This window comes from Eucyclogobius newberryi, unplaced genomic scaffold, assembly GCF_026437365.1.
Source record: "Eucyclogobius newberryi isolate DKJ021-1_F unplaced genomic scaffold, fEucNew1.0.hap1 SCAF_218, whole genome shotgun sequence".
Taxonomy (NCBI): Eukaryota; Metazoa; Chordata; class Actinopteri; order Gobiiformes; family Gobiidae; genus Eucyclogobius; species Eucyclogobius newberryi.
In genome coordinates, this window is record NW_027315855.1 from 2,092 (window position 1) to 30,000 (window position 27,909).

At 49.8% G+C, this 27,909-nt stretch overlaps 1 protein-coding gene across 1 annotated transcript in view; it reads left to right on the plus strand.

Moving 5' to 3' along the window:
- Nucleotides 1-869: 869 nt before the first annotated feature.
- sgsm2 (small G protein signaling modulator 2) overlaps nucleotides 870-27,909 on the plus strand; it is a gene marked incomplete at its 5' end in the record, with an annotated part of 31,238 nt that continues 4,198 nt past the window's right edge. The window contains 17 exons of the mRNA XM_072458458.1: nucleotides 870-1,060; nucleotides 1,415-1,482; nucleotides 1,590-1,738; nucleotides 3,188-3,322; nucleotides 7,586-7,710; nucleotides 9,141-9,208; nucleotides 10,412-10,575; nucleotides 11,229-11,361; nucleotides 13,334-13,468; nucleotides 20,035-20,194; nucleotides 20,498-20,562; nucleotides 21,503-21,648; nucleotides 23,748-23,876; nucleotides 24,728-24,910; nucleotides 25,803-26,225; nucleotides 27,205-27,329; nucleotides 27,746-27,828. Coding sequence (XP_072314559.1) covers nucleotides 870-1,060; nucleotides 1,415-1,482; nucleotides 1,590-1,738; nucleotides 3,188-3,322; nucleotides 7,586-7,710; nucleotides 9,141-9,208; nucleotides 10,412-10,575; nucleotides 11,229-11,361; nucleotides 13,334-13,468; nucleotides 20,035-20,194; nucleotides 20,498-20,562; nucleotides 21,503-21,648; nucleotides 23,748-23,876; nucleotides 24,728-24,910; nucleotides 25,803-26,225; nucleotides 27,205-27,329; nucleotides 27,746-27,828 — 2,482 coding nt within the window. The remainder of the gene's footprint in view (nucleotides 1,061-1,414; nucleotides 1,483-1,589; nucleotides 1,739-3,187; nucleotides 3,323-7,585; nucleotides 7,711-9,140; nucleotides 9,209-10,411; nucleotides 10,576-11,228; nucleotides 11,362-13,333; nucleotides 13,469-20,034; nucleotides 20,195-20,497; nucleotides 20,563-21,502; nucleotides 21,649-23,747; nucleotides 23,877-24,727; nucleotides 24,911-25,802; nucleotides 26,226-27,204; nucleotides 27,330-27,745; nucleotides 27,829-27,909) is intronic.

The following is a 27,909-nucleotide window of genomic DNA, read 5'->3' on the forward strand; positions in this document are numbered from 1 at the left end:
AATTTTATGAAATTTGACACACAACTCAATTTTGGCCCCATCAAAAAAGTCAATGAGACCCATGTCATAATTGTTATGGCGTTGCCGTAGCGATGACCAAAACCTCCCATGTTATTCCAATGGGGAAATCGCCAGAACATGTTTACACTTTAGACTTTCACAAACTCCTCTTAGGGCATTAGCCCTATTAACCTGAAATTTGGTGAGACTCATCTTCAGGTGTGAACCGTCAAAAGTTATTCACATTTTTATTCAAAGAGTCACGGTGTCTGTGCGGCAAAGCCGCACATTTTGCCAAGAATTCAAAATAAAATTGCTTTTTGATGGTAAAACAAAGGGGAGAAGATGTGACAGCGTCACAGATTCAGCAGTAGGCGTAATAAAAGGACAATTGGGGAGCGTTAGCGCCCCCTCCTCTTGCGGCGTGGCGGCGGCGTAGCAAGGGCCGATCATTGCCGCTTGCGGCTATATTTATTATTATTATTAGAAGCTCATAAATGAAGAATATTCCCATGTCTTGGTCGTTGTCGTTTACCTCACTGTTGTTGTTGTTGTTGTTGTTGTTGTCGTTTACCTCTCTGTTGTTGTCATTTACCTTTCTTTTGTTGTTGTTGTTGTCATCGTTTACCTCTGTTGTTGTTGTTGTCATTTACTTCTCTGTTGTTGTCATTTACCTCTCTATTGTTGTTGTTGTTGTTGTTGTTGTTGTCATCGTCATTTACATCTCTGTTGTTGTTTACCTCTATGCTGTTGTTGTTGTTGTTGTTTACCTCTCTGTTGTTGTTTACCTCTCTGTTGTTGTCGTTTACCTCTCTGTTGTTGTCATTTACCTCTTTGTTGTGGTTGTTGTTGTTTACCTCTCTGTTGTGGTTGTGGTTGTCCGCAGGCGGAGCCAGAGCGTGTCCTCCTCCCATGAGCCTTTGCGGCGGCAGGCGTCGTCCTCGTCCTGCCGCTCCCCTCAGCCCCTGTCGCCTCAGGCCGTGCGGCACATTTGGGTTCGGACGGCGCTTTTCCAGAAGGTTCTGGACAAGATCATCCAACACATCGTGGACAACTCCAGGTGCGGCGCCCTCTGCTGGACTCACACTGAACACACAGCGCTTTAGTCTGGACCACGCCCACGTTTTATCCACTAAGACGGTGCAAAAAGGACATAAGTGTTTTAAAAGTCTTCTCAAGTATATATTGGTCTTTTAGCCATTAAAGGACACGTATGAGGCTACATTTAGTCTCCTTTAACTCTGTTGTGGGTGTGTTTACACTTTGTGCCGTTTTAAACTCCATGATTCATCACAGACTCATGTCGGGGCAAGCTAGCTTTTGTTCACTTCCCTCTGCTGCCAGTAGATGGAGCGCTGAAGCCAAACGCCCGGCTGAGGGAGCATCATGTGTGAACTCTCTTGTGTTTGTGCAGTAAATATTACGAGCGGGACGCGCTGATGCACGACGCCGTGTTCGGCCCCATCCTCGCCGCACTGCTTGGTGAGTGACCCCATGTGACCCGCGCACGCTCTGGGAGCCCAGAGTCAGAGGTTCAGTGTGTCCCTCCCCCTGCCCCTGCCCCGCCCCCCTCCCCCCTCTGTGTGCAGTGGGCCCCTGTGCGCTGGAGTACACCAAACTCAAGACCTCGGACCACTTCTGGACCGACCCCTCGGCAAACGAGCTGGTGCAGAGACACAGGATCCACGGGGCCCATCGCAGCCAAGAGTCCACCCCCGGGAGGAGGCCCGCGCTCGGGGTGAGAGTCACACTGAGGGAGAGAGCACTGAGGGAGAGAGCACTGAGGGAGAGAACACTGAGGGAGAGAACACTGAGGGAGAGAGCACTGAAGGAGAGAACACTGAGGGAGAGAACACTGAGGGAGAGAGCACTGAGGGAGAGAGCACTGAGGGAGAGAGCACTGAGGGAGAGAACACTGAGGGAGAGAGCACTGAGGGAGAGAGCACTGAGGGAGAGAACACTGAGGGAGAGAGCACTGAGGGAGAGAGCACTGAGGGAGAGAGCACTGAGGGAGAGAACATTGAAGGAGAGAGCACTGAGGGAGAGAACACTGAGGGAGAGAACACTGAGGGAGAGAACACTGAGGGAGAGAGCACTGAGGGAGAGAACACTGAGGGAGACAACACTGAGGGAGAGAACACTGAGGGAGAGAACATTGAGGGAGAGAACACTGAGGGAGAGAACACTGAGGGAGAGAGCACTGAGGGAGAGAACACTGAGGGAGAGAGCACTGAGGGAGAGAGCACTGAGGGAGAGAGCACTGAGGGAGAGAACACTGAGGGAGAGAGCACTGAGGGAGAGAACACTGAGGGAGAGAACACTGAGGGAGAGAGCACTGAGGGAGAGAACACTGAGGGAGAGAGCACTGAGGGAGAGAGCACTGAGGGAGAGCGCTCGGGGCGAGAGCACTGAGGGAGAGAACACTGAGGGAGAGAGCACTGAGGGAGAGAGCACTGAGGGAGAGAGCACTGAGGGAGAGAACACTGAGGGAGAGAACACTGAGGGAGAGAGCACTGAGGGAGAGAACACTGAGGGAGAGAGCACTGAGGGAGAGAGCACTGAGGGAGAGAGCACTGAGGGAGAGAACATTGAAGGAGAGAGCACTGAGGGAGAGAACACTGAGGGAGAGAACACTGAGGGAGAGAGCACTGAGGGAGAGAACACTGAGGGAGAGAACACTGAGGGAGAGAACATTGAGGGAGAGAACACTGAGGGAGAGAACACTGAGGGAGAGAGCACTGAGGGAGAGAACACTGAGGGAGAGAGCACTGAGGGAGAGAGCACTGAGGGAGAGAGCACTGAGGGAGAGAGCACTGAGGGAGAGAACACTGAGGGAGAGAACACTGAGGGAGAGAGCACTGAGGGAGAGAGCACTGAGGGAGAGAGCACTGAGGGAGAGAGCACTGAGGGAGAGAGCACTGAGGGAGAGAGCACTGAGGGAGAGCGCTCGGGGCGAGAGCGTTATGTAAAATCTAATGTTATTTAAATAATATTAAAATATTTAGTGATAAACGAAGCCCAAAGGAGGAAATATTACTCTGGACAATAAATATTTTCACTTTGAGTCGTTTCTTCAGGATTTGGAGTGTGATGTTTTATATTTGATGTGATGCTGTTGGTCTGTGGGAGGAACTGTTTGTGCAGCGAGTGGGACGAGCGCTGAAACGTCTCTTTGTCTCGTGTCCAGATCCGGAAGCGTCAGTCGAGCGGCAGCATGTCCGAGGATCGCTTCGCCGCCTCGGCACGAGAATACGTGGAATCACTGCACCAGAACTCCAGAACGCACCTGCTGTACGGCAAGAACAACGTGCTCGTGCAGCCGGTAACCACGACACGCTAAGACATGCCAAGACACGCCAAGACACACACATGCACACGCCACAACACGCTATGACACGCCAAGACATGCTATGACACGCCACGCACACACTAAGACACGCCAAGAAACACTATGACACGCCAAGACACGTACACGCACATGCCACGACACGCTAAGACACGCCAAGACACACACACGCACATGCCACGACATGCTATGACACGCTATGTCCCTCCAAGACACACTATGACACGCTATGACACGTACACGCACACGACACGCTATGACGCGCTATGACAGACCACGACACGCTATGACACGCCAAGACACGCTAAGACACGCCAAGACACGCTATGACATGCCAAGATACGCTAAGACACGCCAAGACACGCACATGCCACGACACGCTATGACACGCCAAGACATGCTAAGACATGCCAAGACACGCTATGACACGCCAAGACACGCACACGCCACGCACACGCTATGACCCGCCACGACACGCCACACCACGACACGCTATGACACACTATGACACGTCACTACACACTATGACACGCCAATACACACTATGACACGCTATGACAGGCCAAGACACGACACGCCACACCACGACACGCTATGACACGCCACGACACGCTATGACATGCCAAGACACAACACGCCACAACACGCTATGACACGCCACGACACGCTATGACACGCCAAAACACGACACGCCACACCACGACATGCTATGACACGCCACGCACACATTATGACATGCCAAGACACGCTACGGCACGCCACGCCACGACACGCCACAACACCACAACACGCCACGACACGCCGCGCCACGACATGCCACAGCACGACACGCCGTGCCACGACATGCCACGACACGTTGCGACATGCCCCGACATGCCGCGACACGCCACGACACGACATGCCACGACATGCCACAGCACGACACGCCGTGCCACAACATGCCACGGCACAACATGCCACGACGCTCCACGACATGCCACAGCATGACACGCCACGACACGCCACGACGCGCCACGACGCGCCACAGCACTACACGCCACAACACGCCACGACACGCCAAGACACACCACACCACGACGCGCCACAGCACGACACGCCACAGCACTACACGCCACAACACGTCACGACACGCCAAGACACACCACACCACGACGCGCCACAGCACGACACGCCACAACACGTCACGACACGCCAAGACACACCACACCACGACGCGCCACAGCACGACACGCCACAACACGTCACGACACGCCAAGACACACCACGACGCGCCACAGCACGATAAGCCACAGCACGACACGCCACAACACGACACGCCACGACACGCCACGACACGGTGAGTGGTCACGGTGAGTGGTCACGGTGAGTGGTCACGGTGAGTGGTCATGGTGAGGACGCAGAGGAGGAAGTGTCCGTTCACAGTTGTAGGAGACACTGTGGGCGGTGTGAGCTTCGGACAGAAACTTTATGTAATTCCCTTCGTTTTGGCTCCTTTAAGTGCTCTTTATTTGGCAAAAAGAACTCAAGATGACACAAGCCAAGAAAGAAAAGCGGAGGTTTTATCGATCGTTTGAGCGTTTGAACAAAAACGAGGCAAAAGTGAAGCGGAACTGCTGGGATTAAAGTCCATCTGAAGATTCTCCTGTTTTTATCATTCTGACTCAGTTTGAACCTGCGGTAAATATTTATCACAGTTTTACTTCTGTTAAGATGCAGTTTGTGAAGAAATTTGCGCAATAAGAGTTTAAAATGACAGGAAGTGGAGCTGAATCCCTCTGTGATGTCATCAGTGTGCGACACAGAGACAGTTTAACCATGGTTGGACTAAATAAAGGTGTTTTATGGTGTTATTGTGTGTCAGGTCAGAACTGTTGTGTCGTTGATGTGGAGTTTGGTTCTTGGTTACAGTCTGGTTGCTATGGTAACAGCAGTGGCATCACCTCTATGTCAGGGCGTGTCACATGAGAGTGTCCTCCAGGGGGCGTGTCACATGTGAGTGTCCTCCAGGGGGCGTGTCACATGTGAGTGTCCTCCAGGGGGCGTGTCCTCCAGGGGGCGTGTCACATGTGAGTGCCCTCCAGGGGGCGTGTCACATGTGAGTGTCCTCCAGGGGGCGTGTCACATGTGAGTGTCCTCCAGGGGGCGTGTCACATGTGAGTGTCCTCCAGGGGGCGTGTCACATGAGAGTGTCCTCCAGGGGGCGTGTCACATGTGAGTGCCCTCCAGGGGGCGTGTCACATGTGAGTGTCCTCCAGGGGGCGTGTCACATGTGAGTGTCCTCCAGGGGGCGTGTCCTCCAGGGGGCGTGTCACATGTGAGTGCCCTCCAGGGGGCGTGTCACATGTGAGTGTCCTCCAGGGGGCGTGTCACATGTGAGTGTCCTCCAGGGGGCGTGTCACATGTGAGTGTCCTCCAGGGGGCGTGTCACATGAGAGTGTCCTCCAGGGGGCGTGTCACATGTGAGTGCCCTCCAGGGGGCGTGTCACATGTGATTGTCCTCCAGGGGGCGTGTCACATGTGAGTGTCCTCCAGGGGGCGTGTCACATGAGAGCGTCCTCCAGGGGGCGTGTCACATGAGAGCGTCCTCCAGGGGGCGTGTCACATGTGAGTGTCCTCCAGGGGGCGTGTCACATGTGAGTGTCCTCCAGGGGGCGTGTCACATGTGAGTGTCCTCCAGGGGGCGTGTCACATGTGAGTGTCCTCCAGGGGGCGTGTCACATGTGAGCGTCCTCCAGGGGGCGTGTCACATGTGAGTGTCCTCCAGGGGGCGTGTCACATGAGAGCGTCCTCCAGGGGGCGTGTCACATGTGAGTGTCCTCCAGGGGGCGTGTCACATGTGAGTGTCCTCCAGGGGGCGTGTCACATGTGAGTGTCCTCCAGGGGGCGTGTCACATGTGAGTGTCCTCCAGGGGGCGTGTCACATGTGAGTGTCCTCCAGGGGGCGTGTCACATGTGAGTGTCCTCCAGGGGGCGTGTCACATGTGAGTGTCCTCCAGGGGGCGTGTCACATGTGAGTGTCCTCCAGGTTTAACGTCAAATTACGACACACACTTTGCATTTTTGATGATTTTTAGCTTTTACCGGACAAATTCGCACATAAATGTGGAAGTTTTTCATTTCATCCACATAAATATTACACATTACCACAAACTATACATCAGAAAAGAGGCTAAACAACAATATTCTGCCCATCTTTTGCAACAGAAATGCAACAAACTGATATTTTTCACACTGGAAATTCAAAATCGCTGCTTGTTTTTTGGCTATAATGACTTAAAATAATTAGAACTTGTGTTATGTGTTGTGTCCGTTCTGACACGCTTCCGGAAAGATTCACATTTGTGGAGATTGTTTACTGGAAAAGAGCGACGCGAGAAACCGAAGAGCCGTTAGTGTCGGCGGGAAAAGTGATGCCGTTCATTACTCGACAATTAACACTCTCTCTGCTTTGTTTTTAACGAGGAGAAGAAGCTGCGGTTTAGACTCTACGAACGTGACTCTGTAAAAGTGCTTAAAGTTCAGATCTGGGACTTTTCTCAGATGCGAAACAAAAGGCAATTACTGCTTGGAAATCGCTGTGTTTCCTTCTTATTCCTAATTAAAGCTGTTTACGGGCGTGGCATCTGCAGACAGGCGTGGCGTCTGCAGACAAAAGCGAGCGAGAGCTGTTTATGGGCGTGGCGTCTGCAGACAGGCGCGAGCTGGAGCAGTTTACGGGCGTGGCATCTGCAGACAGGAGTGAGCAGGAGCTGTTTACAGGCGTGGCGTCTGCAGACGGGCGTGGCGTCTGCAGACAGGAGTGAGCAGGAGCTGTTTACGGGCGTGGCATCTGCAGACGGGCGTGGCGTCTGCAGACAGGAGTGAGCAGGAGCTGTTTACAGGCGTGGCGTCTGCAGACGGGCGTGGCGTCTGCAGACAGGAGTGAGCAGGAGCTGTTTACGGGCGTGGCATCTGCAGACGGGCGTGGCGTCTGCAGACAGGAGTGAGCAGGAGCTGTTTACAGGCGTGGCGTCTGCAGACGGGCGTGGCGTCTGCAGACAGGAGTGAGCAGGAGCTGTTTACAGGCGTGGCGTCTGCAGACGGGCGGGTTTAGACCAGGACCAGAACCTGCGACTGTCATTTCTGATTCTTTTGAGGGACTGTCGCGTGTGACCCGTGTTGACCCGCGTTGACCCGTGTGTCCCGTGTGTCTCATGTGTCCCGTGTGTCTCATGTGTATCGTGTGTCTCGTGTCTCCAGAAGAAGGAGATGGAGGTGCTCAGAGGGTACCTGTCCCTGCACCAGGCGGGGGACACCCTGACCCTCAAGTGGACCCCCAACCAGCTCATCAACGGCACGCTGGGCGACTGTGACCTGGAGAAGAGGTGAGGGCGGGGCTCACTCACACGGCTAATCAGACTACGGTATATCAGACTACGGTATATCAGACTACGTTAAATCAGACTACGCTACATCAGACTACCGTATATCAGACTACCGAGCGGTTTATTTAACAGTTCATTCATGTTGTGTCCAGTGTCGCTGTTATTTTCCAACTACAAATGTATCGAGTCTTGATTAGAAAAGGAAAAGCTTCAGATGGACTCCACATCTGACCTGGTTTATCTCTCTCCTCCTCTTGTCCCTCTTCCCTCCTCTTTTCCCCCTCTCCTCCTCTTGTCCCTCTCTCCTCCTCTTGTCCCTCTCTCCTCCTCTTGTCCCTCTCTCCTCCTCTTGTCCCTCTATCCTCCTCTTATCCCCCTCTCTCTCCTCTTGTCCCCCTCTCTCTCCTCTTGTCCCTCTCTCCTCCTCTTGTCCCCCTCTCTCTCCTCTTGTCCCTCTCTCTCCTCCTCTTGTCCCTCTTCCCTCCTCTTTTCCCCCTCTCCTCCTCTTGTCCCTCTCTCCTCCTCTTGTCCCTCTCTCCTCCTCTTGTCCCTCTCTCCTCCTCTTGTCCCTCTATCCTCCTCTTATCCCCCTCTCTCTCCTCTTGTCCCCCTCTCTCTCCTCTTGTCCCTCTCTCCTCCTCTTGTCCCTCTCTCCTCCTCTTGTCCCTCTTCCCTCCTCTTTTCCCCCTCTCCTCGTCTTGTCCCTCTCTCCTCCTCTTGTCCCTCTCTCCTCCTCTTGTCCCTCTTCCCTCCTCTTTTCCCCCTCTCCTCCTCTTGTCCCTCTCTCCTCCTCTTGTCCCCCTCTCTCTCCTCTTGTCCCCCTCTCTCTCCTCTTGTCCCTCTCTCCTCCTCTTGTCCCTCTCTCCTCCTCTTGTCCCTCTTCCCTCCTCTTTTCACCCTCTCCTCCTCTTGTCCCTCTCTCCTCCTCTTGTCCCTCTCTCCTCCTCTTGTCCCTCTCCCCTCCTCTTGTCCCTCTCTCCTCCTCTTGTCCCCCTCTCTCTCCTCTTGTCCCCCTCTCTCTCCTCTTGTCCCTCTCTCCTCCTCTTGTCCCTCTCTCCTCCTCTTGTCCCTCTCTCCTCTTGTCCCCCTCTCTCTCCTCTTGTCCCTCTCTCTCTCCTCTTGTCCCTCTCTCCTCCTCTTGTCCCTCTCTCTCCCCTCTTGTCCCCCTTTGTCCCTCTCTCTCCCCTCTTGTCCCCCCCTTGTCCCTCCTCTTGTCCCCCTCTCCCCTCCCTTGTCCCCCTCTCTCTCCTCTTGTCCCTCTCTCTCTCCTCTTGTCCCTCTCTCCTCCTCTTGTCCCTCTCTCTCCCCTCTTGTCCCCCTTTGTCCCTCTCTCTCCCCTCTTGTCCCCCCCTTGTCCCTCCTCTTGTCCCCCTCTCCCCTCCCTTGTCCCCCTCTTGTCCCTCCCTTGTCCCCCTCTTGTCCCTCTCTAGTATCTACTGGGACTACGCTCTGACCGTTCCTCTGCGTCAGATCGTCTGTCTTCACTGCCATCAGAGACGTGAGTCTGTCTCCTTCACCGTCTCACTATGATCAGACTACAGTATATCTAACAGACAGATGATCAGACTACAGTATATCTAACAGACGGATAATCAGACTACAGTATATCTAACAGACAGATGATCAGACTACAGTATATCTAACAGACGGATAATCAGACTACAGTATATCTAACAGACAGATAATCAGACTACAGTATATCTAACAGACAGATGATCAGACTACAGTATATCTAACAGACAGATGATCAGACTACAGTATATCTAACAGACAGACGATCAGACTACAGTATATCTAACAGACAGATGATCAGACTACAGTATATCTAACAGACAGATAATCAGACTACAGTATATCTAACAGACAGATGATCAGACTACAGTATATCTAACAGACAGATGATCAGACTACAGTATATCTAACAGACAGACGATCAGACTACAGTATATCTAACAGACAGATGATCAGACTACAGTATATCTAACAGACAGATGATCAGACTACAGTATATCTAACAGACAGACGATCAGACTACAGTATATCTAACAGACAGATGATCAGACTACAGTATATCTAACAGACAGATGATCAGACTACAGTATATCTAACAGACAGTTGATCAGACTACAGTATATCTAACAGACAGATGATCAGACTACAGTATATCTAACAGACAGTTGATCAGACTACAGTATATCTAACAGACAGATGATCAGACTACAGTATATCTAACAGACAGATGATCAGACTACAGTATATCTAACAGACAGATGATCAGACTACAGTATATCTAACAGACAGTTGATCAGACTACAGTATATCTAACAGACGGATAATCAGACTACAGTATATCTAACAGACAGATGATCAGACTACAGTATATCTAACAGACGGATAGATGATAGAAGATGATCTTCTACTTCACGTTCTCTCTTCTCTCACAGCGTTCTTCTTCTTCTTCTCTCACAGCATTCTTCATCTTCTCTCACAGCGTTCTTCATCTTCTCTCACAGCGTTCTTCTTCTTCTCCTTCTCTCACAGCGTTCTTCATCTTCTCTCACAGCGTTCTTCTTCTTCTCTCACAGCATTCTTCTTCTTCTCTCACAGCGTTCTTCTTCTTCTTCTTCTCTCACAGCGTTCTTCTTCTTCTCTCACAGCGTTCTTCTTCTCTTCTGACAGCGCTCTTCTTCTTCTCTCACAGCGGATTGCGGTGGCAGTCTGGTCCTGGTCAGTCAGGACGGGATCCAGCGTCCTCCTCTGCTCTTCCCTCCTGGTGGTCACCTCTTGGCCTTCCTGTCGTGTCTAGAGACAGGTCTTCTGCCTAGAGGTCAGCTGGAGCCGCCGCTGTGGTCACAGAAAGGAAAGGTAACGAGAGCATTAAAGAGGGCGTGGTTTCCTGAGGGCGTGGTTTCCTGAGGGCGTGGTTTCCTGAGGGCGTGGTTTCCTGAGCTCATGACGTCATTGGTCGGGTTCATGTTCACATTAGAGTTTTGTCCAATGAGCTGAGACGGTCCCGACACACAGTATAAATACTTCACACTTTGACCTTGTGACATTTTCAGCCACGACCAATAGAACGCCTTAGATTTAAACCAAGAGCCAATCAGAGAGCAGCAGACACACAAGCCTGATCACAGAGTCAGCGTGAGGAGATTTCAACGTGTCGTACAAACAACAGAACTGTCATCTTCTGTTTCAGACAGATTCTTACACAAACTGTCAAACATGAAACACACAAGAGACGACAATTATTCCACTTTTATTATTATTGTATCGTACTAAAAAATACCAGAATTCTTTTTGTGGATCAACCTTCAGTTTGTCTGTTTCTGTGACTGTGAATGTGACTGACCTGGTGCAGGTTTGACTCCTCTTCCTCTGCTCTTCCTCTACTCTTCCTCCGCTCTTCCTCTGCTCTTCCTCTACTCTTCCTCTGCTCTTCCTCTGCTCTCCCTCTGCTCTCTCTCCGCTCTTCCTCTCCTCTTCCTCTGCTCTTCCTCTGCTCTTCCTCTGCTCAGGGTAAAGTGTTCCCTAAACTCCGCAAGCGCAGCAGCGCCGCTCGACTGTTGGACCAGGACCGGCCCGGAGAGGAGGAGACCGCGGCGGACTACGTGTTCCGCATCGTCTACCCGGGATATCGCTACGACGCCAGTGAGTCCAACCAACCCACTCTCCCCCAAAGATGACCCTAAGATGACCCTATATATGACCCTACATATGGCCCTACATATGACCCTACATATGACCCTACATATTACCCCAAAGATGACCCTAAGATGACCCTACATATGGCCCTACATATGACCCTACATATGACCCTACATATTACCCCAAAGATGACCCTAAGATGACCCTACATATGACCCTACATATTACCCCCAAAGATGACCCTAAGGTGACCCTACATATGACCCTACATATGGCCCTACATATGACCCTAAGATGACCCTACATATGGCCCTACATATGACCCTACATATGACCCTACATATTACCCCAAAGATGACCCTAAGATGACCCTACATATGACCCTACATATTACCCCCAAAGATGACCCTAAGGTGACCCTACATATGACCCTACATATGGCCCTACATATGACCCTAAGATGACCCTACATATGGCCCTACATATGACCCTATATATGACCCTACATATTATCCCCAAAGAAGACCCTACATATGGCCCTACATATTACCCTACATATGACCAAGATGACCCTACATATGGCCCTACATATGACCCTATATATGACCCTACATATTACCCCAAAGATGACCCTAAGAAGACCCTACATATGGCTCTACATATTACCCTACATATGACCCTAGATATGACCCCAAAGATGACCCTAGATATGACCCCAAATATGACCCAAAGTAGGCCCCAAAGATGACCCTGCATATGACCCCAAATATGACCCAACGATGACCCGAAAGATGACCCAAAAATGACCCAAAGTAGGCCCCAAAGATGACCCAAAATAGGCCCTAAAGATGACCTAAAATAGGTCCCAAAGATGATTCAAAATAGGCCCCAAAGATGACCCAAAGTAGGCCCCAAAGATGACCCAAAGTAGCTCCCAAAGATGACCCAAAATAGGCCATGATTCAGTCATGATATTTCAGCCTTTATTAGGTTAAAAATATATTAAGACAATATTAATATGTACAATATGAATAATCATGTGACGACTACTATAATAATCACAACTGTTCTCATGAAACAAAAACTGGCATGAATTCAGTTAAGTCTTATTCTGGTCAGTTTGTCTCAATGTTCCACTTAAATGTGCCTCAAGTGAAACAAACTCATTTTAGACTTTTGTAAGTGAGTTTTCTGAGGACAAAAGAGAAAAGAGAAGTTTGTTTTGTTTCTGACCCAGAGCGAGTTTTTACAGAAGAAGAGAATTATCCAACTTTGAACTCGATTTTATGCCTTTATCGGCTGCAAAGTTTGAAAGTGTTTAAGGCTCGAGGTCCTGCCATGAGTCACGAAGAGGTCCTGGTTTAGTCCTGGTTTAGTCCTGGTTTAGTCCTGGTTTAGTCCTGGTTTAGTCCTGGTTTAGTCCTGGTTTAGTCCTGGTTTAGTCCTGGTTTAGTCCTGGTTTAGACCTGGTTTAGTCCTGGTTTAGACCTGGTTCAGTCCTGGTTCAGTTCTCTGCTCCTAGAAAAATGAACCCCCAAATAAATAGAAACCACCATAAATACAATAAAAACAGATAAAAAAGTAACTGAACAGATTAATAAAATACACAACTGTCGCCTGTGAATAAAAGTGAGTCAACTTGAATATAATTGTACTTTCTTGAATCTCGCCCAGTAACGAGTATTTACAAAAGAGGATTTCTATTGTACAGTGACATGTTTGAATACATTTAAACCAAATAAAGGCTAAATCTGGTGAAAATCTGTTTAATCCAGAGAAAAATGACAATGATCAAAACACAGTTGACACAGTCTCGACTTTGGTTTTACGCCAGAGGAAGTGTCTCTTCTCTCGTGTCCCTCGTTCTTCCTCTCCGTCTCGCCCTGATCGACCTTCTGGTCGACCTTCTGGTCGACCTTCTGATCGACCTTTGCCCTCGCTGTCTTCTTGTCTTAACGCTGTTGTGTGAACACAGTCACCATAAACTACCACCACTCGACGGGCAGCCGCGCTCCGTCTCTGGACGATGACGAGGAGGAGGAAGACCGGCTCCACGCCATGATCTCAATGATCTGCTCAAGGAACCTCACGAACCCAAATGCCCACAAAGGTTACCACCAACCCTCTGCCCCGCCTCCATCCCCCCGTCCTCTCTCTCTCTCTCCTCCATCTTCATTCCCCGTCCTCTCTCTCTCTCCTCCATCTTCATCCCCCGTCCTCTCTCTCTCTCTCTCTTTCCTCCATCTTCATCCCTCCTCATCACACTCGAATGCTCACAAACGTTGCAGCTGCATCTACAACCTCTTGGTCCCTCTTGGTCCCTCTTGGTCCCTCTTGGTCCTTCTTGATCCCTTTTGGTCCCTCTTCTCTTTGTCCCTCTTTGTTCTTCTTCGTTCCTGTTTGTTCCTCTTGGTCCCTCTTGGTCCCTCTTGGTCCCTCTTGGTCCCTCTTGGTCCTTCTTGATCCCTTTTGGTCCCTCTTCTCTTTGTCCCTCTTTGTTCTTCTTCGTTCCTGTTTGTTCCTCTTGGTCCCTCTTGGTTCCTCTTGATTCCTCTTCTCTTGGTCTCTCTTGATCCCTCTTGGTCCCTCTTCGGCCTTCTTCCCTTCATCTCTCTTCGTCCCTCTTCTTTATCCCTCTTGGTCCTTCTTGGTCCCTCTTGATCTCTCTTGATCTCTCTTGGTTCCTCTTCTTTTCGTCCATCTTGAGCTCTCTTGGTCCCTCTTCTTTTGGTCCCTCTTCTTTTGGTCCCTCTTCATCCTTTTTGGTCCCTCTTGGTTCCTCTTCTCTTTGTCCCTCTTCGTCCCTCTTTGTCCCTCTTGGTCCCTCTGGATCTCTCTTGGTCCCCCTTCTTTTCGTCCCTCTTCATCCCTTTTGGTCCCTCTTCGTCCCTCTTGGTTCCTCTTCTCTTTGTCCCTCTTGGCTCCTCTTCATCCCTCTTTGTCCCTCTTCGTCCCTCTTCGTCCCTCCTTGTCCTTCTTTCCTGTGATTTCCTCATTTGAGTCAGTAACATTGAATCTACACAGACAAACTACATCTAGTATTTACCTCCTGACCTTTGTGCTGGACTTAGATTTAGGAGACAATTTCCAGAGCAGTGGAAGTTACACAAGGTACAGCCTGGGATGAGAGGGTACTTCCTGAAAGGGGGTTTGGGGGTTGTCCCCCAGAATCTTTTCTGGGCATTTAGGTCAAATCTAACAAAGGAGACACAAAAAGAAGATGTCATGTCCAACTCCAGAAGACTCAGACCCTGTGATTCTGAGGAAATGGGGCGGATCTAAATGACACTTATTAAAGACTCATTAAAGCAAATTAAAGTCAGTGAAGTTTCAGTGGGCGGAGCTCGTGTCCTGGTCTGTTACAGAGAGAGAGAGAGAGAGACAGAGAGAGAGACAGAGAGAGAGAGAGACAGAGAGAGAGAGAGAGAGAGAGAGAGACAGAGAGAGAGAGAGAGAGAGACAGAGAGCGAGAGAGAGAGAGACAGAGAGAGAGAGACAGAGAGAGAGAGAGAGACAGACAGAGAGCGAGAGACAGAGAGAGAGAGGGAGGGAGAGAGAGGGAGAGAGAGAGAGAGAGAGGGAGAGAGAGAGAGAGAGAGGGAGAGAGGTGACGCCTCGTGACGGTGACGCACTTTTGGGAATTCATACAAAACAAGAAATGAAACAAAGCGGAGGAAAGTCATGGAAAGACATTTTGGTTCTGACTCAAACGCAGGATTCACACTTTCGGCTCTGTGTCCGTCACGTCTCCCTGAACCTGATCACGCTCTTCCTCTTCTCTGCTTCCTCCCGACGTCTCTCTGTCCTCTTCTCTGCTTCCTCCCGACGTCTCTCTGTCCTCTTCTCTGCTTCCTCCCGACGTCTCTCTGTCCTCTCCTCTGCTTCCTCCCGACGTCTCTCTGTCCTCTTCTCTGCTTCCTCCCGACGTCTCTCTGTCCTCTTCTCTGCTTCCTCCCGACGTCTCTCTGTCCTCTTCTCTGCTTCCTCCCGACGTCTCTCTGTCCTCTTCTCTGCTTCCTCCCGACGTCTCTCTGTCCTCTCCTCTGCTTCCTCCCGACGTCTCTCTGTCCTCTCCTCTGCTTCCTCCCGACGTCTCTCTGTCCTCTTCTCTGCTTCCTCCCGACGTCTCTCTGTCCTCTTCTCTGCTTCCTCCCGACGTCTCTCTGTCCTCTTCTCTGCTTCCTCCCGACGTCTCTCTGTCCTCTTCTCTGCTTCCTCCCGACGTCTCTCTGTCCTCTCCTCTGCTTCCTCCCGACGTCTCTCTGTCCTCTTCTCTGCTTCCTCCCGACGTCTCTCTGTCCTCTCCTCTGCTTCCTCCCGACGTCTCTCTGTCCTCTCCTCTGCTTCCTCCTGACGTCTCTCTGTCCTCTTCTCTGCTTCCTCCCGACGTCTCTCTGTCCTCTTCTCTGCTTCCTCCCGACGTCTCTCTGTCCTCTTCTCTGCTTCCTCCCGACGTCTCTCTGTCCTCTCCTCTGCTTCCTCCCGACGTCTCTCTGTCCTCTCCTCTGCTTCCTCCCGACGTCTCTCTGTCCTCTTCTCTGCTTCCTCCCGACGTCTCTCTGTCCTCTCCTCTGCTTCCTCCCGACGTCTCTCTGTCCTCTTCTCTGCTTCCTCCCGACGTCTCTCTGTCCTCTCCTCTGCTTCCTCCCGACGTCTCTCTGTCCTCTCCTCTGCTTCCTCCCGACGTCTCTCTGTCCTCTTCTCTGCTTCCTCCCGACGTTTCTCTGTCCTCTCCTCTGCTTCCTCCCGACGTCTCTCTGTCCTCTTCTCTGCTTCCTCCCGACGTCTCTCTGTCCTCTCCTCTGCTTCCTCCCGACGTCTCTCTGTCCTCTTCTCTGCTTCCTCCCCCGACGTCTCTCTGTCCTCTTCTCTGCTTCCTCCCGACGTCTCTCTGTCCTCTTCTCTGCTTCCTCCCGACGTCTCTCTGTCCTCTTCTCTGCTTCCTCCCGACGTCTCTCTGTCCTCTTCTCTGCTTCCTCCCGACGTCTCTCTGTCCTCTTCTCTGCTTCCTCCCGACGTCTCTCTGTCCTCTTCTCTGCTCTCCGTGATCTTCTTGGTTTCGTCCAGAGGTGGAAAGTGAGGGTCAGTTCAGTTCGATAGCTTGGACGACAAGGTTGGTCGATGGTCAGGAGTTGTAATGGTGTTGACCCTTTGTTCCCACGTCACATGATCGCGTATGTCACATGATCGCGTATGTCACATGATCACGTATATGTCACATGATCACGTAAGTCACATGATCGCGTATGTCACATGATCGCGTATATGTCACATGATCGCGTAAGTCACATGATCGCGTATGTCACATGATCACGTATGTCACATGATCGCGTATGTCACATGATCGCGTATGTCACATGATCACGTATGTCACATGATCGTGTATGTCACATGATCGCGTATGTCACATGATCACGTATGTCACATGATCGCGTATATGTCACATGATCGCGTATGTCACATGATCACGTATATGTCACATGATCGCGTATGTCACATGATCACGTATGTCACATGATCGCGTATGTCACATGATCGCGTATGTCACATGATCGCGTATGTCACATGATCGCGTATGTCACATGATCGCGTATATGTCACATGATCGCGTATGTCACATGATCACGTATATGTCACATGATCGCGTATGTCACATGATCACGTATGTCACATGATCGCGTATGTCACATGATCGCGTATGTCACATGATCGCGTATGTCACATGATCGCGTATGTCACATGATCACGTATATGTCACATGATCGTGTATATGTCACATGATCGCGTATATGTCACATGATCGCGTATATGTCACATGATCACGTATGTCACATGATCGCGTATGTCACATGATCGCGTATATGTCACATGATCGCGTATGTCACATGATCGCGTATGTCACATGATCGCGTATATGTCACATGATCACGTATGTCACATGATCGCGTATGTCACATGATCGCGTATATGTCACATGATCGCGTATATGTCACATGATCGCGTATATGTCACATGATCGCGTATGTCACATGATCGCGTATGTCACATGATCGCGTATGTCACATGATCACGTATATGTCACATGATCACGTATGTCACATGATCGCGTATGTCACATGATCGCGTATGTCACATGATCACGTACGTTCAGTTGCCGTCAGAGGCTGTTAAAGACTCGTGGCTTTGAAGCTGAAAAGCATCGCAGCGGAATCATTGAGCGAAGCACAAAACTCGTTTAATCGGAGATGAGAAAAGTTCGATTTGCGTGATTCTAAACGACGGGCGATCGATGAGCGCCGCTAATGAAAAGCCGCGAGGTCGGGCTAATTCACAAATAACTCATGATTAGTTTGTGAAGTAGTTTGTGAAGTAGTTTGTGAGGTAGTTTGTGAGGTAGTTTGTGAGGTAGTTTGTGAAGTAGTTTGTGAAGTATGTGCGTCGCTAACGTGTAATATCATAAGTTGGATTGTACTTGCGTTTATGGGAGTAAAGGCAAAGATCGGTTCAGATATTGGTTTATCGTAAACAGCTGCGTTAGATTTACGCTCTTGTCTGTCCGTGCAGCTCACAGCGTTTTACCTGTCGAAATCGATAATATTATTAGCTTATTACATTATTAGTAGTAGTAGTAGTAGTAGTAGTAGTAGTAGTAGTAGTAGTAGTAGTAGTAGTAGTACTAGTAGTAGTAGTAGTAGTAGTTGCAGCAGTAGTAGTAGTAGTAGTTGCAGCAGTAGTAGTAGTAGTAGTTGCAGCAGTAGTAGTAGTAGTAGTTGCAGCAGTAGTAGTAGTAGTAGTTGCAGCAGTAGTAGTAGTAGTAGTTGCAGCAGTAGTAGTAGTAGTAGTTGCAGCAGTAGTAGTAGTAGTAGTTGCAGCAGTAGTAGTAGTAGTAGTTGCAGCAGTAGTAGTAGTAGTAGTTCGGGGCACGACCGTGTTCGACCACCGTATTGTGTTGCATTGTGGGACGGGCCGGACCCTCTGGACTCGTTTCCCCCTGAAGTGGCCTTGGCAGATCGTGTTTGAACGGCGCTGCGGCGTCACGCCCAGTGAGTGAGGATGAAGTCTAAAAAGAGACCATGGTCGCCATGGTAACCTGTCGCAACGTCCAGCTCCAAAGAACTCAGACAAACTGATGCAGAGCTGCGCTTTTTAACCCTCATTTTGTAATAAATACGCTCGTGTTCGACCAAACAAATCTGTAACAAACATGTTTATAATGATATGTAATAAATGTTTGTTTATAGTGACGGTCGTCAAGGAAACAGAAGTAATCAAGCATCAGTTTTGACATGATTTTATATTCAAATTTTGCTGCTTCTCCAGTCACAAGATGGCCGCCGCCGCTGCCACGGCAACAGCACCTAACATCTCTCTAGGCTTTATCTGAACACATCGGTCAGACCCTCCTCTGACCACACGGGGCAGAGCTCGGCCGCACATCACACGACATCACCACATTCACCTCGGTGTCAGGGTCAGAGGTCAGAGGTCACGTCTCTGCGAATACCGGGGCCGATCCGCATGAAACAAAAACTGACACCAAGCCCGACGTCTCCTCTCCTTCTCTAACTTCCTCGGTCGACCGTCCTGGAGAACGACCCCTGACCCCCGCGTGGTCCCTCACCCATGTGACCCTGCTGCATGGACCTCTGCTCCTCTGCCCCACGAGTCTGTCGCCATCACACATTTGAGTTTCCTCCCTCTCTCCTCCCCCTCTCTCTCTCTCTCTTTTGTCTCTCCATCGCGGTGCTGCTCACTCTAACCTCTCCTTCCCTTGTCTCCTTCCCTTCTCTCCTTCCCTTCTCTCCTTCCCTTCTCTCCTTTGTCGTTTGGGTTCCGTGGGGTTCCGCTGTAGACGCACGGACTGGGACAAACTTTACGAAACGTGTTTGAACTTTCCCCGTTTTTTTTTTTGTGTGTGGCCGGTCTGTGGGCTCCGGTCTCGGGACGGGCTCACAAGCGCCCGGCGTCGGCGAAGAGCGGTTGCACTTTTGTTGGTTTTCCATCTCTCTCTCTCCTCGTGTCCGCCATGGTGTTTTTTTGTTGTTGTTTTTCTCCCCCTTTTGACCCCTTTTGACCCCCTTGTGTCCCTGCATCTGCACGGCTTCTGCGTCCGCCCCCCTGTCCACACGACATGGCCCTCTCCTCTTTCTCCACATCTTTCCCTCTCTTTCTTTCGCTCTTTCACTTCCGAACACCAGCTTTGCTTCTCCTGCATCTTCCGCTCGTCTCGTCATTTCTGACCTTTGACCCTCTTCTCTCCTCCTGGTGTTTTCTCCCACTGTCCATCCGCGCTCCATCTCTTAAAGGGATGGTTCAAGTTTGTCTCTTCAAGCAAACGTTTTGGAGAAAATGTTTGAACGTCCAAGTCATTTAATAACCCTTTGTGACCCAAACGGGCCAAATCTAATGAGAATACAAATAAAAAGCACACATTTATGACATAAACAATATTTTTGTCTCTTCTGTACATTTCATTAAGTCATTTGAAGTGCACAGGCTGGATAACACGCCCCCACAGTAGGCACAGCGCCCCCTGCAGGTCACAAAGGGTTAAGACAGGGCGTGGCCTCTGAAGCTGAACCGTCCCTTTAACTCCATCAAACCAACAAAAGCTGTTTCTTCTCGGAGCCGACGCTTGTGGTCAGAGTTGAGGAGGTTTTACTCTCTCTCTCTCAGATCTGACCGAAGGGTCCGAGGTCTCTGGTCTGGGAGGGAGTCCTTCGTCGTGGCAACAGTCTGACGTTGATCCCGCCTGTGTTTCCTGCTCCACGGCCGCGACAAACATGTCGTTTGAGCTGAGCTGCACCTGTGTCCACGACACTGCAGATATACACACGTAAGAAGTACTATTACTACTACTACTACTACACCTGTGTCCACGACACTGCAGATATACACACGTAAGAAGTACTATTACTACTAGTACTGCACCTGTGTCTACGACACTGCAGATATACACACGTAAGAAGTACTATTACTACTACTACTACTACACCTGTGTCCACGACATTGCAGATATACACAAGTAATAAGTACTATTATTACTACTACTACACCACCTGTGCCCACGACACTCTTGGGTGCTCCCTCGGATGCTCCCTCGGATGCTTCCTCACTAAGTGTGTTATTTCTCTGACAGAGTTCCTCTGAAGATGTTGTGTCAGAACATGAAGCGGCAGATCGTCTCCAGAGCCTTCTACGGCTGTGAGTACAAATACTACGACTCAGACACAACTAGACCTGGTTTAGTCCTGGATTAGTCCCGGTTTAGTCCTGGTTTAGACCTGGTTTAGTCCTGGTTTAGACCTGGATTATTCCTGGTTTACTCCTGGTTTACTCCTGGTTTACTCCTGGTTTAGTCCTGGTTTAGTCCTGGTTTAGTCCTGGATTAGTCCTGGTTTAGACCTGGTTTAGTCCTGGTTTAGTCCTGGTTTAGACCTGGTTTAGACCTGGTTTAGTCCTGGTTTAGTCCTGGTTTAGACCTGGTTTAGACCTGGTTTAGTCCTGGTTTAGACCTGGTTTAGACCTGGTTTAGTCCTGGTTTAGTCCTGGTTTAGACCTGGTTTAGACCTGGTTTAGTCCTGGTTTAGACCTGGTTTAGACCTGGTTTAGTCCTGGTTTAGTCCTGGTTTAGTCCTGGATTCTTTTAATCTGAGCGTCTCCTGGTGTCGTGTGTGAATAATTCATTTACAGAACTCATAATGACTCGCTCTCGTCGTAAACTGCTTCTGCTTTATTGATTTTTTATTACAACATATTGTTTTGGTGTCGGCGAAATGTAATAAAATGTTATTAAGTTTCAGTCAACTCTAAAATCCAATCGAGACATCGTCGTTGTTTTGTATGAATGTGTTGTAATTGAAAAAGACAAGAACAGCAACAACTGCAACTATTTACTCAGAGCAACAAGTGTTTAAAAAAGCTCTAAATCATCTTTTAAATCATCCAAAACACACTATTTAACGAGAAGATATATCGATATCAACGAAAAGAAAGTAAAGCAGCCGAGGTGGGCCAGAGAAATGTGTCAGATGCCCTCCTCATGGGTCAGATGCCCTCTCGCTGACCCTCCCGCTGCCCCTCCCGCTGACCCTCCCGCTGCCCCTCCCGCTGACCCTGCCGCTGACCCTCCCGTGTGTTGCAGGGCTGGCGTACTGCCGACACCTGTCGACGGTTCGCACTCACCTGTCGGCGCTGGTGAACCACAGCATGGTTCCTCCAGACCGACCGTGTGAAGCATCTGGAGGACTGAGCAGAGAAGTGTGGAGCAAGTACCAGAAGGACTGCAAGGTACAAGTACTACTACTGCTACTACGCAAAAAGAAGTACCAGAAGGACTGCAAAGTACTGTTACTACGAGTGTTACTTGTGATAGTCTCCGGCTCGTCGTTATCGCTGAGCGTTCAGGGGTGGCTCTGGCGTTTCCTCCTCGTCAGTGATGAGCAGAATCTGTATCGACTTGTCTCTGATAAACGTGTTTCACTTTGACGTTTGTGCCGAGCTCATGGTTTGAACTCAGGTGAACAGAAGATTTACTGTGTGGGAGTCGATCGGACTTAACGTTTCATCCACATGAACCTGGAGAAAACATCATTCATTCATCACACAAGATGCTTTGCTGCAGATGTAGCAAAAGCCAGTTTCCAACCGCAGTAAAAACACTACAAACAGTTCAAAACTCTCAAATGTTTCAATCATTACAGAGTTTAACAGAAGTTTTAAGGAGCAGATTGCATTTTGACAGAGAAATTATTACTTTTAAACTCACAATATGACTTCCTTTTAGTCTTTATTCTCTGGCAGAACTGGGCTTCCGTACCGCAGTGAAGTAAAGTAATCGTTCAAACGGTTTAACAATGAGGACAGGTACAACAGATTATATTCACTCTGAATGTGCAGATGTGTCAGTGATGGTTTTAAAAGAGAACACGGCGTGCTCTAAAGTCCTCTGGGTCATGACTGGATCGAGAAGTGCCAAATGTCTGCTCAAAGTTAAACAAATGTATTCAGCCAACTCTTTTAAACACTTAGGATTTTACAGCGATGAGGCTTTTTTTCCTCCAGAACCTTTAATGTCCTGGTTCTCATCTGCTTGTGACCAACTTTATTTCTATTTACTGAGACTTTTTAAACACATTTTTAACCAAATATAGGTGTGAATTGCCCGAAGGCCTCTAGAGCGTGCATAAATAATGACTCGTTCCTCTGTGAGATCACGGGTGCATATCTCGGCCTTATTACGGTCTAATCGCAGTCCAGTTCTATTCTTAAGCCTTCGTCCTCTGGCTTCATAACGAGTGTGAACGATGAACTGTCTGCAGCGGCGCCGTGTGCAGGAGCCGGAGGACGTTCAGGAGCTCCTTCATCAAACACTGCACCGCTCTCTTCACTCATTTGAACGTGGCTTTTCCTGTCCATCGCATCCTTTTAGACCAATCACAGAGGAGGACAATTAGATGTATGTGAAGGATGCTGAGGGTGACACACGAGGGTCGTGAGTCGGGACCAGATCAATTGAGTGTTGAGGGGCACCAGCCTGACCTGGACTGTTGAGGGGCACCAGCCTGATCTGGACTGTTGAGGGGCACCAGCCTGACCTGGATGGTTTAGGGGCACAAGCCTGACCTGGATGGTTGAGGGGCACCAGCCTGACCTGGAATGTTTGGGGGCACCAGCCTGACCTGAACTGTTGAGGGGCACCAGCCTGACCTGGAATGTTGAGGGGCACCAGCCTGATCTGGACTGTTGCGTGGCACCAGCCTGACCTGGATGGTTGAGGGGCACCAGCCTGACCTGGAATGTTTGGGGGCACCAGCCTGGTCTACAAGTTTGGATCGGCAGTAGGCCTACAGTGTCTTTAGTTCTTTATCAGTTCAAACTAGGACTCAATGGACTCGCCTATATGAAGTTGGCGAAGTTTAGGGGCACCTACAAGCCACAGTTTAGACAGATCAGGGGCACAGCTAGGAACACTTTTGATCCACATATGTCTTCTACGAATCACAAGGAGCAAAAAGGGTCTTTAGATTATGAATTAATCGATTAGAGAACGTGAAAAAGACAATGAAACAAGTGTGGAGCTGATGTGATGAACTGCTGAGCTGACACTGCAGCCTGCGGGAAGCCAGAGTGTTCAACTTCTTATAAATGTACAAATCATTTAGGATTATGGTTTATATTTAAAATAAAAAAGTATTACTGCTCAGGGCTCCTGAATGGCTAGCATCGGCCCTAGTGACTGTTAATTAATTAGTGTTATCATTTGTCTGTAGAGTTCTTATTTGTTGTTATCATAATCGTCAGTTGCTGCGTCTAATTCTCTGACTGTAAAAACGTCTTATTTGTCATAAGTGACTTGTTTTTAAACATTTTGGATCATTTTTGTGCAGAATTACAAAGAGCTGGAGCTGCTGCGGCTGGTTTACTACGGAGGAGTTCAACACGAGATCAGGAAGGAGGTGTGGCCTTTCCTGTTGGGTCATTACAAGTTTGGGATGGCCAAGAAAGACCTGGGCCAGGTACTGAGCCACGCCCAGGGTTCGACTGCACCCGGGTCAAACGAAAGACGCGTCACGTGAACAAACACGAGCTGCTTTAAACACATTTAACTCTGGATTTTACTGCATTTACTGGACATTTACCAGCACTTTATGACACACACTTTACATTTTTGATCATTTTTAGGTTTTACTGAACAAAAACTCACAGAAATGTTGAGCTCGCCACAGTTTTTCATTTTATTTACAGATATGTTACATATTTTTCCTGACACTCAAAGTAGAATTTTTTTGTTTTCCAATTACATTTTTACCCAGAAATTTTGCTTTAATTTTTTACATATGTTTTGTTATAAAGACTTAAAATCATTAGCATTTCGATGTAATTTGAGTTACAGATTTAATGTTTTATGGTTTACTTTACTTTGCCTCCAGTCGCCTCATTTCTGTACATTTGAGAATTAAGTTATTTCGTCCGTGTTTACCCGTGTTGTTCCACGCGTTGTTCCGTGTTGTTCTGCCTGTTGTTTCGTGTTGTTCCACGTGTTTACCCGTGTTGTTCTGCGTGTTGTTTCGTGTTGTTCCACGTGTTTACCCGTGTTGTTCTGCGTGTTGTTCCGTGTTGTTCCACGCGTTGTTTCGTGTTGTTCCGTGTGTTTACCCGTGTTGTTCTGCGTGTTGTTCCGTGTTGTTCCGTGTGTTTACCCGTGTTGTTCTGCGTGTTGTTCCACGTGTTTACCCGTGTTGTTCCACGTGTTTACCCGTGTTGTTCTGCGTGTTGTTTCGTGTTTTTCCGCGTGTTTACATGTGTTTACGCGTGTTTACCCGTGTTAACCCGCGTTAACCCGTGTGTACCCGTGTTACCCGTGCAGGTGGACGCGCGCGTGTCGGAGCGGTACCAGCAGGTGATGCGTGAGTGGAAAGCCTGTGAGCTCATCGTGAAGCAGCGGGAGAAGGAGATGCAGTCGGCCATCTTTGCCAAGCTGTCGTCGGGAAGCAGCATCGACAGCCACGTGCTCCGCCTCGTGCACCGCGACTCCACGCTCAGCAACGAGGTCGGGACACGCACAGTAACACGCATGCACAGTAACACGCACAGTAACACGCACAGTAACACGCACGCACAGTAACACGCACAGTAACACGCACAGTAACACGCACAGTAACACGCACAGTAACACGCACGCACAGTAGCACGCACAGTAACACGCACAGTAACACGCACGCACAGTAGCACGCACAGTAACACGCACAGTAACACGCACGCACAGTAGCACGCACAGTAACACGCACAGTAACACGCACAGTAACACGCACAGTAACACGCACGCACAGTAACACGCACAGTAACACGCACAGTAACACGCACGCACAGTAGCACGCACAGTAACACGCACAGTAACACGCACGCACAGTAGCACGCACAGTAACACGCACAGTAACACGCACAGTAACATGCACAGTAACACGCACAGTAACGCGCACAGTAACACGCACAGTAACGCGCACAGTAACACGCACATTAACACGCACAGTAACACGCACAGTAACACGCACAGTAACACGCACGCACAGTAACACGCACAGTAACACGCACAGTAACACGCACGCACAGTAGCACGCACAGTAACACGCACAGTAACACGCACAGTAACATGCACAGTAACACGCACAGTAACACGCACAGTAACATGGTACCGCACAGTAACACACACAGTAACACACACAGTAACACACACAGTAACACACACAGTAACACACATAGTAACACGCACAGTAACATGGTACCGCACAGTAACACACACAGTAACACACACAGTAACACACACAGTAACACACACAGTAACACACACAGTAACATGGTACCGCACAGTAGCCCTTCCACTCGGCTGCACGATATGATTTGATTTATTTCGCCTGGTGAAACTGGCGTGACTCTTCGTGCAGGTCTTCATGTCGGTGGACGAGCCCGACGCCGGCAGCCAGAGCACACCCAGCGCCGGGGACATGCCCCCCACCACCACCGCCGCTGCCCTGCTGCCCGCCCATGCCCTGCCCCCCGAGGAGCGCCCCCTGCTGGAGTTCGACTCTCCAGACTCAGGCCTGCCCTCCTCCAGGAACTACTCTGTGACCTCGGCCCACTCGCAGCTCATGTCCAGCACCGAGGACGAGCCGGGGCCCAACGAGGACGAGCCGGGGCCCAACGAGGACGAGCCGGGGCCCAACGAGGACGAGCCGGGGCCCAACGAGGACGGGACCGGGGCTGAGGACAAGACCAAAGACACGGACAGACTCTGCTCACAGCTGGACAAACTGGTCACCAACGGAGACAAGGCGGAGAAGATCTCGCCCTCGCTGTCGTCTTACACGGTTTGTGAAAGGCAAAAGTGAGCCACGTTTTGACTGGTTCACTTTTGTCCAAATGTCTCTGAACTGTCTTAAAGAAGCGTCTGGGCCAGTTTAAGTCTTCCAAAGCAAACTCCTGGTTCTGGCTCCCAAAGCGCTCTGGCTCTGGGGCTCCAGGTGGACTTTAGCTCAGGGGGAGGAGCTTCACAGCACAGCCAGATGATTGGACGAGAGAGAGAACGCAGACTCCAAAACAAGAGGCAAAAAGCAGCAAAAACAACACTAAAAGGGACAAAAAAGTGACAATAAACAACAAAACCGTTACTGAAAGCAACATAAAGTGACATATTGCAACTGAAAGAGACTTTTAGCAACAAAAGTGGACCAAAAGTGACAAAAAACAAACTAAAAACAACAAAATACGACAATGAGGCGACCCAAAAGTGACAGAGACACTTCTTCTCCAAACTCTGACTTGATCTCGTGCTAAAGCGCCGTATTTCCACTGATGCTAACGACTATGTGGAGCATTAGCAACACAGAGCTAGCTGTGAGAGTCAGATCTCTCCTTCACTGGAACTCCTCCAGGTTTCTACTTTTTCCCAAGGAGGTTTTTTGTAGTTTTTCCTGGCCGAGAAGGAGGGTCTAAGGACAGAGGACTCTGGGACATCGTCCCTCGCCACCACAGACATTGTCTGATTCATTTTTCAGAGGCAACTGTGATTATGGGCGTTACAAAAATAAATTGAATTGAAGCACATTAGCGACAGCTGTTTCCTGTTTATGGCCGCACGGCACTCGCTTTGTCGAGAGCCACAAGCTGATATTTCCAGGTCATAATGCGTCTAACATTAGCATTAGCATTAGCGTTAGCATGACATAAAGAGAGTAGAGGCTTTGAGAGAAGTCAAAGAAATGAGGCAAAACCGTTCCCGTTTACAGAGCACGATATGAAAGTGCAGATTGTGACTGTAAAGCCTCTGTGTGTTTTTGTCCTCGACAGATTGAGTTGCTGGACACGGTGGCCCTGAACCTGCACAGGATCGACAAAGACGTGCAGCGCTGCGACAGGAACTATTGCTACTTCACCACGGCCAATTTAGAGAAGCTGCGGAACATCATGTGCAGGTCCGAGCTCCTGACCCCGGGCGAGCGGGCGGGCGAGCGCGCTTCCCGAGCGGGCGGGCGCGCTTCCCGAGCGGGCGGGCAAGGGGGCGGGCGGGCGGGTGAGCGGGCGAGCGAGCGGGCGGGCGGGTGAGCGGGCGAGCGGGCGGGCGGGCGGGTGGGCGAGCGGGCAGGCGGGCGAGCAGGCCTCCCGAGCGGTTTATTCTGTGTGAACACTTTAGTCATTTAGTCTCGACAAACACGTCTCGCCCGCTCGGGTTTGAAATGTCACCTGTGAGTTTATGACTCGTCTTGTTTTGATGATCGGAGTCATTATCTAATTATTCTTTTTATTGACATTTTAAATACACTTTTAAACAGATAAAGTGTGAGTAAAGAGTATTGATGAATAAAGTGTGTTCTTGATTATCTTCCCTCAGTTACGTTTGGGAGCATCTGGAGACGGGCTATGTCCAGGGCATGTGTGACCTCCTGGCGCCGCTCATGGTCATTCTGGACGATGGTACGACTTCTGCTCAAGTCAAAAGTGCTGAAGCGTTTGTGGGAAAAAACTGTCACCGGGAAACAACCAATTCTTACATTG